This window comes from Mizuhopecten yessoensis, unplaced genomic scaffold (genome assembly GCF_002113885.1).
Source record: "Mizuhopecten yessoensis strain PY_sf001 unplaced genomic scaffold, ASM211388v2 scaffold11081, whole genome shotgun sequence".
In the NCBI taxonomy this organism is placed as follows: domain Eukaryota; kingdom Metazoa; phylum Mollusca; class Bivalvia; order Pectinida; family Pectinidae; genus Mizuhopecten; species Mizuhopecten yessoensis.
This window is the reverse complement of record NW_018408870.1, coordinates 89,691-99,588: the sequence shown is the minus strand read 5'-3', so window position 1 is coordinate 99,588 and position 9,898 is coordinate 89,691. Positions and strand designations below refer to the sequence as shown.

General features: G+C 33.7%; 1 protein-coding gene across 1 annotated transcript; it reads left to right on the top strand.

Moving 5' to 3' along the window:
• Positions 1-5: 5 nt before the first annotated feature.
• LOC110465467 lies at positions 6-9,473 on the top strand. Its single transcript, XM_021521301.1, has 7 exons — positions 6-602; positions 1,980-2,104; positions 6,371-6,570; positions 6,804-6,953; positions 7,520-7,679; positions 8,084-8,272; positions 8,735-9,473. Exons 1-7 carry the CDS (start codon positions 463-465, stop codon positions 8,938-8,940), a joined length of 1,170 nt encoding a protein of 389 aa, XP_021376976.1. The 5' UTR covers positions 6-462; the 3' UTR covers positions 8,941-9,473.
• The last annotated feature ends 425 nt before the right edge of the window (positions 9,474-9,898 follow it).

Below are 9,898 nucleotides of genomic sequence, written 5' to 3'. Positions count from 1 at the left end.
CTACCCTGTAGTGTGTTATAGATATAAGTCGTAAAGGATTGAAAATATTGAAATACTTTGTTAGAACTTAATAATCAGGGATTGAATAATCTCATCCTTGTGTGACATAAGGGATTATAATTGGGTCACTCTGTGTGTTGCATTGATGTATGAAGTTATAGGCAGTACATTCATTGAAAGTGTAATTTGTTGTTATGTAAGTTTGTTCATAAAGTGTGATATAATCTTCCGGGTACATGTCCCGACGTCCTCCATGTACAATACAGTCGACATCGCCAATGCATTTGATCGAACATCGGGTACTGAAGACAACAACATACGCAGTATGAACACTATAAGTGTGCGATACAGTCTGCCGTATATATATCACGACGTCCTCCATGTACAATACAGTCGACGTAGTCACTGCATTTCATAACACATCAGGTACCGGGCCTTGCTGAAGACAAGAACATACACAATATGAATAATATAAGTTTCCTATGCGTCTTTCTACTAACCAGCACGTTTAACAGATTTTCTAGTGGACAGCCTCTGTCATCTGACCGTCGTCAGACAGTAGAATCAGCTCTCATGGAACAGGGGATACTAGAACAAATCAGGTAAAATTCTTTTTAAATTCAGCGTTGTTTGTTACTTCAAATAACTATTTCGTCTTGCAAAAGTCGTCAAGACATTTAATTTCTAGATTGCGTCAATATCGTAACATGTGCCTCTTTTGCAATATCCTGTTTAATCGTCAGAGCTTTATTAATTTCGTAACTCTCCACGTTATTCATTGGTAAGGATATCATTTTATCTCCAGTGATATATTTTATACAAAAAAATGCATTAAATTCTTTTACGATTGAAGTGGCGCATGAACTCTTCATTTAATATGATTGTGAAAAAATGTAAGCTTTGAGAGAAGAAGAAAAGTTGAGTTGAGGTCAGAGTTGTCGGTGGTTCTAGTCGTGTTAGCTGCAGCTGTACGTATCAGTGAATGTCTGCGGAGAGTCTGTAGTTTATTTGCTTAAGATTAGGCGTGCAATTTGGATGTAGAGACATCTTACTTGGTTCTGGAGATCTTATTAAGTTATCAATAAAAGCACGGACCGTTAGGGAGAAATGTTAATTGAGAATGGCCAGTGTTATGAGAACAAACGGTGTTGTGTGTGTTACAGTGGAAATAGGACAGGTTGTGTGTGTCGGATAGAGTTCAGTTTAGTCTTTTGAGGTGCACGAGAGAGGATGTAACTATTGGGAAGATATGTTGAGTATCGTAGCAATTTATGACCTCATGTATATAATGTCGATGAGTTAAAATGGTAACATTGACAATTTCCAATCATCATTATTGTTTGGATTTCAATCTTGAGGAGGTCAGATTTTGTTCAGTTAAAAAAGTCAATATTTTTATTTTCTTTATAACGTTATTTCAATGATAACGTCATACGTGTTATACTCGCTGCCTATACAGTACTTTTTGTTTGATAATTTTCTTACGTTTAATCTTACATAATGATGACTCATGATGACGTCATCTAGTTCAATATTGCTTTTTCAAGCCCATATAATCCCATACTCACCTCATTGAAAAATCTGCATTATTTCAATTTGTATTACAAATATTGTCTTAAATTATATATTAAATTAGCGCACTATTGGTATATTTAAGCAATGAATGTTTTATCAAATGTTGTTATGGTCCTATAACCCACATTGCTATTGATGACAAAATAAAAATATATTTGCTTAAATATTCATTATTTATATTTACATTTTGAAAGAGTAGTTATGCTTTATTTCATTATTTTGAACAGTTCTTTGAACAGCCAATTAGGTTTTGAGAACAATTAAATTGATGACGTCAGAATAGACATTGATGACGTTACAAAAGCAAATGTTGTTTAAGTCTCATGACAATGGAAGGATGCAAAGCAAATGTAAATACAAACATTTGAATATGTTCACAAAACATATGTTTCTGCTATTATCAGGCCACTTCTGACGGAACTGTGTAACGATGACCGAAGGTATTCACGCCACCTGTCTGAACTGACGGATGAAATCAAGGCCCTTACTAAACGTGTTGAGAGCTTAGAAGACTGTGCGGCTTTGTTGAGTATGCTGGTTGTTTGTTTTTAGTTTTAGGTCTTGGTTTTACACCGTGAATATCTTAAAATCATCCAAAATAAATTCCGGTAAATAGTAGAGAAAATATCAGCCCTTCTAAGTTTTATTGAACGAATTGCTTAAAGCACTCAGAATAGTGTTGAAGTTACAAGTATCTTGATTTAATGTTTCCATTTTCTACTTCTGGTGTAGCGGATTGGCTTACGCAGTTATGCCAATCGAAATTGCACTTTTGTTTTGAAATACGTTATGTTGATGAAATCAATGCAACTATGAACAAGTTGCTCCCTTGAAAAATATTAAGCAATCATGAACCCTAAATTGTTTTATATAAATTAGGGTTGTCAACGGTCAACCGGTCACTCGGTTACTCGGTCGGAAGACCACGAACTGGTTACCAAAATGTATAACCGAATAGTCGGTCATTTACCTACACCTTTGAGGCCCCATATTTTCCTTGCTTAGACCTACAAATTTTCAATAGATGCGACCAGAATCGGATAGTGTTGTATTAAACATCCTGTTTAGGGATTACATGTTGGCTTTAATTATGTACTCTATTGTAAATACTGACAAATATATACTGCCAACACCATAACAAATCTGAACAGATTTTAAAATAAAACCAGAATACAATGTTGTGAAATATAAACTTTAAGAAATAGAACGTGCTTTAACATGCGAAATGGAAATATAATCTGAAGTGTTCACACCTGAATGTACAATATTACCGCATATGATTTCGAGTACAGCTAACTGTAATTGAATCCGTCTTACTGCATTCCGACATTTGTTGTCCATGACATTCACTTATTGAGGTTACATGCAACCTTTTCCAGCGTTAAGCTTGAAATACGAGAGCTAACTATCATATTTATCAATATATACATGTATGTTTGTGGTGTAAACACGTTAAAGATACACATATAATGTGTTTGTTGCTGTTTATTATTTGATTAACAAATTGACCGATTAACTGGTTACTCGATCGGAAGATTGTTCGACTAACCAGTTACCAAAATTTGACCGGGTTGACAACCCTAATATAAAGATTTCTTTTACGAAAGAGAAATTGTTTTAAATTTAAAAAACACATTACATAAATATCAGGGTCAATGATTGCTTGGATATGTAGGAGTCATGTAAACTGTAAGAAAAACACCAATACAAATGCCAAAACTATTTGTTTTATTGCATATAACTTTAACTTAACTATCATGTCTGACCCCATACGAAACACTTATCTAATCGGGTATCGAGTAGGATGCAAACAATTAACCGAGAAGATAGTACAGGTATATATATACAGCGGTTCTAAAAATAGTGTCCGCAGCTTGGTGTGTTTCGCTGATACACAGCGCACACATTGATAAAAGGTATGTGTACCGGAACACTCCCGCCATAAGGCATGTCGTCATATTCAGAGCCGTTCTCTGAACATGAGGGATACGGGAGAGATAGTGTAGTTCTATCGGAGTTTAAACACAGTATTGCATCAGATTAGCGCTAAAATTCTCTGTCTCTACCAACAATCACATCTTTATGTTGCTGATAAAACGTTGTTGTTGACAAATGTGTTTTTTGGGCAGCGTTGATAAAATCAGGCTGAACACACAGATGGTAGACATTGTGTTAAGGATTTTAAATGTAGTAAATGTGAACAGATTTTTAAAACTCTTAATAAAAACACACTTATTCTATATTGAGTTTACATTGCTATTAATGAAACAAATGCTATGATCATCAATAGATAAAACTAGACCTGACACACAGAGATGTGAATATTATTGACAACTTTCAAATGTAGTAAATTAAACAAATTTTGAGCATTTTAAAATACATAACACATCATAAATTGATATTCAGTTGGTATTGCTATTAATGATGAAACTTGACTTCTGGGTTGAGCAGCAGCTTGGCAAAATAAGGTCACTGTTACCTACTTTTCTATATATTGTGATTCAGATACACAATGTCAAGAGGTTCTTTGACAAGTAAGGACCACATTATTTTCTTCAGAATTAAGAATTGATAAACTTCCAGAGTGTAGGGTGGCTTGGGTCGTTATCGAACGTGACTCAAAGACGCTTCCACATCAAACGAAAATAGATGCTAACTGTTGTTTACTTTAGTTAACAATTATTTGAACTTTACTGTATCATTTCTAAGGATATACACTGTATATACTTTGCATTTTATGTACACTTTTCTCATCCCCGACAAATTTCTCACTCAAATCATTATGTAATATTATGTATCGGTTAGCTTGTTAGAAATAATACAATTATCAAATGCATAGATATGACCTGGACCTTTGACCTACATCCGGATCAATTGTTGTCTGAAACATGTCCTGTAATGGTCACATGTCTTGTTTATTTTTCATTTTTTCTGCGTTTTTGAAATGAAAAAAAAGTTAAATCCACTTTTGCATCCATTATTTTGAGATTGGAAGCATTTTTTACAACACATTTCACACATTCTTTCAATATTTTATGACAAAACCTGTCCCATAATGCACACTTTTAAGTATGTGTTTTAGCAAACAGTTCAACTTGTTTCTATTATTGTGACTGCTTGAGATAAAAATCTGAAGTAATAATTCATTAGAAAATATGCACTCTGAGAAACGTGGCATTTGGTCTCTTGTTCACGAAGTGCGTTAGTGATAACTAAAGTGTTAACGCTGAACCCTGACTTGTGATTTTTAAGTATTTCTTCTTAATTTTCAGAGTGACAGCTGAAGGTGTCTGCCTTGACTTGCAGAGTTGTCCTCTTATTATACAAAAAGCTGACATATAATAAACAATCCTATATATCACGACTCGTAATTTGTCTCCTTTCATAACAGCCACCAGCACCCAATGGGATACTTTACTTACATGTAGTATGTGCCTTTTTTTTAGACCATACACAACCTACTGTTTGAAGTAATCATGTCTTGTCCTCTTTGACCAACCGCTGTCTCTTAACAGACAAAACACTTCCTAGCGTTTCAACAAATTTTATTGACAAAGTTGTTACAAGACAATTGGGTGGAATAACAGGCAAAGTCTTTATAACTTCTCTCCAAAGGTGGCTTTGGTAATGAGTTATGTAATTTTGGATTTGATTTACATTTATGCATCAATTTTGAAATGAGAATTAGAAACATAAACGTTAAAGGGATGTAACTCATTCTTAATTAACAAAATTGAAATACAAGTACATTCACACTTCTCACATCACACATTAAATATTTTAACAGCTATTATCTATTTTTTCCTAACATCTTATATATGCTAACAAGTCACACAGTTATTGTCATACATTGACCAAAAGTCCATGTGCTAATATATGCACAGGTCACAGTTGCCAAAACTGTTAAGTTATTGTAATTTCAAATGTAAACAAATACCTATTTTTTATTTTTATCTTTATTTATTTTTTTGTCTTCAAAGATACATCATGTAAAATATCATATGAGTATACATAGATCATGTAAACATATCCTCTCACAGGTGTCACATCTTTGATTTTTTTCTCTTGCTTGGGATGAGTTCTGGAGTTCAGTATCTGAGAAGTTTTTTTTTTAACCAAACACTACTTATAACTAAACGTCACATACTGTATACATTTACATCACACCACAAAGACATAAACTATTACAAGGCAATATATATATCCATATATATTCTGACTTAATAATAATTATATCTACATTTCTATTTAAGTGAACTTCAATTGAACTAAGTATAAAAATTGTATAGATATATATTGTATATAAGTTAGCTATTTTTTTAATATCAGGATATGAAATGTGTATAATCATGTATACATAGTATAAAAGTAAATCCATTTAAAATAAAATTGTGTATTATATGTAGGTGTTTTTATTGTAACACTCCTTTACTCTTTATATATGTTTTCAATTGTATTTCATGCATAAACATATATGGATACATATAGAGTCCTATAATCTATAAACAATCTGCTATACAAATGTAGGGGAGGCTTTACTACCTAAGAAAGTAAGAAATCTTATTTTAAAAAAGTTACATATTTATGTCATATGGATAGGTTGTAATTTATTAATGTTGTTGTTTTTATGTAAATACATTTTCCCACTCTTCCTATATTTGAAAAAAACTTAATTTGTTTAGATACCTATTTTATATGTTATTCAATGTATAAGATGGACACTAAAACAAGACAAATAAAACACAACCTAGCGTCACGAGTAAGTATAAAAGGACCCACTAATTTTCTCCTTCAGACATAACGGTGTGCTCAGATTACCTCGTATCGGGACTGTATGGTGTGAAAGATTCGGCGTATCACGTGTCTACCACATGGACGACTACTAGTTATTACCATGGTCCTATAAACAGCAGGCTATATAATGAAAATAGTGATACCAAACGCACTACTGGTGCTTGGTCATCTCAATATAATAATAATCAACAATTCATACAGGTATTTACTGATGAGTACAAGCCTTAAATGAGATATTTGCAATATGCAAGAGTATTTTGCTCTTTGTTTAATCTCAATTGCTCTTAGGTGCACAACGTTTCTGATTATTGAAATAACGAAAACATTAAAGTAATGATTTATGATTGTACGAACATTAACAACCCACTCCCAAATATTTGTGCGAGATGAACTTTCATTCATTTTACGTATATTGAAATTATTTTGTCTTTTAGGTTAAATTCCCGAGAGAAACTGAAGTAGAAACGATCTTGTTGCGAGGTCGAAATGAAATCTATAACCAGTGGGTGAAAACCTTTCATCTTTTGTACAGCATTAATGGTACCAATTGGACTACAGTGATGTCGGACGACCACCAACCTACGGTAGGTTTTATCATAGAATAAGGAAGTTGATATTATGTCATATGACGACGATATCAAAAGCAATATCAATTTTAACCTTTTCCGTCATCTCAAATTAATTATACGGACACATAAATCCGATAATTGAAGAAGTTATATGTGTGACGTAATATTATGTAAACTTTCACATCCCATTCAGCAGGGCATTTTTGAATTACATTATATACAATGTTATTGTCCAAGTCTCTAAGATAGACTATAGCCTTTTACATATAAACTTTATTCGTTTTATAACAATTGTGAAACAAGTTATTATATCAATCACTCTAGTTGACCCTTTGAACGGAAAGTGTGATATCCATTGCGCCATCCGACCACCCAAACTAATGCTGTTTTAACTGACATTTCATAGCACGGTTTGCAGAAAAGATTTGTTTGAGAATGATTTTCCATTTATAAAGAGAGACACTTTTTCCTTCCTCATTAAGTATTTATTTTGTCGATATAGAAAGTATGACTCTTCATTAAATTTCTTTTAAATATGTCAACTTAACAAACAGCCTGACGTTCTGACTGTATTTTGTCAGTTATTTACCGGTAACAATGACACAACTACCATAGTTAAGGCTAGCGTGGTCCCAAGTATCACTGCAGTGTACTTCCGGATTAATCCAATGAGTTGGAACAATTGGGTATCTCTCCGTTTTGACGTCAGTGGCTGTTACACCGTTAGGGAAACACGCAAACGTAAGAAACTTAATCAATGTTTTGAAATATATTGTATTAATAATAACCTGAATAATCTGAATTCCAGCTGCAAATACATGTCAAAATCTTGAATCAAAATTAGATAATACATGTTTCATATTCAAGCACTTATAGACAGGGAATCGTTAATTTACCACATTCGTTTGTATACGTCAGAGTCGCCTACCCTTGGCTTGACTTCCTGTTGATGTTGAAGTAAAGTTCCAATCTGGTTCTACATATTATCAGAGATTTTTAGTTGTTATTAAGATGTTGTTTCCGAAGTATTCCGGATATTTATATCTGTATCGATTTGTGAAAAAAAAAATCGTATTAGGGCTCATGTTTATGATTATAATTCATCTGAAGAATGACCATTATATGAACTGTTTATTTATTTGAAGACATACACAAAGCTTTAGGATTCAAACCTGTCCCGAACGAAGACACACTGTACAAGGTGAACGAACGTGAACATAACCAGTTGGACGCTGTCAGGCTCTGTACCCAACAGTATTCACAGCTCATCAAGATAGATTCCTTGTCATTGATGGCGAGTCTCCAGGCAGTCGTGGAGGGAAATGATATACTAAGTAAGGCAATGAAGAAAAAACTTGACATCGGAAAAGGGCTAGCTATAGCAGAATATGTCTCTAATTCAATGACGTCATCTTTTTAACTAAAATATTTCATCTCTACAGAAATTTGTTTGGATAAGTCATGAACGTGTGGTCAGGTGACATTCATGAGGTTTAGTTTCGATATCAAATCAAGTGAATATCTTGCAATTATCACCGTATCAACATTACGTTAAACACGACTTTATGTCCGTACGTTACGAAATAAATGATATTAGCAACCAGATTTTTTTCTTTATAAAGTAAACGTGGAATAAGAAATCATCTTTCTTTTATGACAAATAAAGCCTACAGATGTTCCTTATAATCTTTACAAGGTTGTCGGACCAATGCCATTAAAAATGGTGTGATTTTTTATAAGTCAAAGGCAATATTAGGATGAAGTTTTATTTTTATAAATAAAAATATTATTTTCAGGGAACGCCCACAATCAAATGTACGTATCCGGGAAGTATGTGGCTAATACGTGGCAGTACAGTGATGACTTCGAGGTGATTTACAGCCCCCTCTGGTCTCCGGGCAACCCTGACCCCACTCAGGGGCATTGCGTCATGTTGACATTAGCAGGCCTGGCAAGTGTGAATTGTTCACAAACTTTCTTTTCCGTGTGTGGACACATTTAAAGTAACTTATTTTTGTCTGTACGCTAGTGAGACTTGTTGACAAATGGCTGACAAGAGAAAAAACTGTGCCAAGAGACAGTTTTTTTTGCTTTGATCTGTCTTCCGAACAGGCTTATATTCCAAAAATGATACATGAAATGGATAGCTTGCACTGCAATACATCTACAAACCAAAATTAAACAAAATCATACAATGTTTTGAGGTCAGCTTGCTCCCACTTACATGGTAACTGTGATAGAGTTCGCAACTCCACAATACCAAAGTGGCAAAATCTCAACTGGTCCCTTTTTGACAAAACTAAATAATATTTCTTGAAACTTGCTTCATAATTTGGATGTTTTGAGTGACACTGAAGCTGCACGCGACAGAAATGGATGAAAGAATAGCATATTGTTGATGAGTACGCCACTATGGCCTTGTTATATATCGGCTTCATTATGTCATCAATTCTCTTTTTGTGTACATATGATACATACTAGAACCCTATAATAATCTTACATTTGTATGTTATAAATATTTGGGGTTGAATTGATTAGGGGTGTGTTGAGTTTTTTCTTCATAATTAAGAGGCTGATTCTTTGTTAATTGTATTGTTCAATGTATGATATATAGTATATACTTGCTTTAGTTATTTCTTTGGGGTTTGGAAGTAAGGATATTTTAGATTGCCTTATGAAAGAAGGCATTTTATTATATGGCTAGGTATATGAATGGAGGTTCTACCAGTTGAAAAGCGCGCTCTTACTCCGGCTGTCAAAGTGGAGAAAACACCTCTTAAAAGGTAAACAATGATCAAGCTGAATAGGTTCGGGTCTAGCTGCGAAGGCCAGGGTTCCAATGTATTCCTCTATAGTTCATTGCCAAAATAAATTGGGCAGTAAACGTACTGATGATAGATACAGAGTGATAGGTACCAATACACAGATTTTACAAAGGCGTCAGAGTTTACCAAGGCATG

Bases quoted from the DNA above. Each gene is read 5' to 3' on its own strand.
- LOC110465467 (XM_021521301.1), top strand. From the start codon at position 463: ATGAATAATATAAGTTTCCTATGCGTCTTTCTACTAACCAGCACGTTT. The intron at 6,571-6,803 runs GTATTTACTGAT...TTTGTCTTTTAG, and splicing joins ATAATCAACAATTCATACAG to GTTAAATTCCCGAGAGAAAC. The intron at 8,273-8,734 runs GTAAGGCAATGA...TATTATTTTCAG, and splicing joins GGAGGGAAATGATATACTAA to GGAACGCCCACAATCAAATG.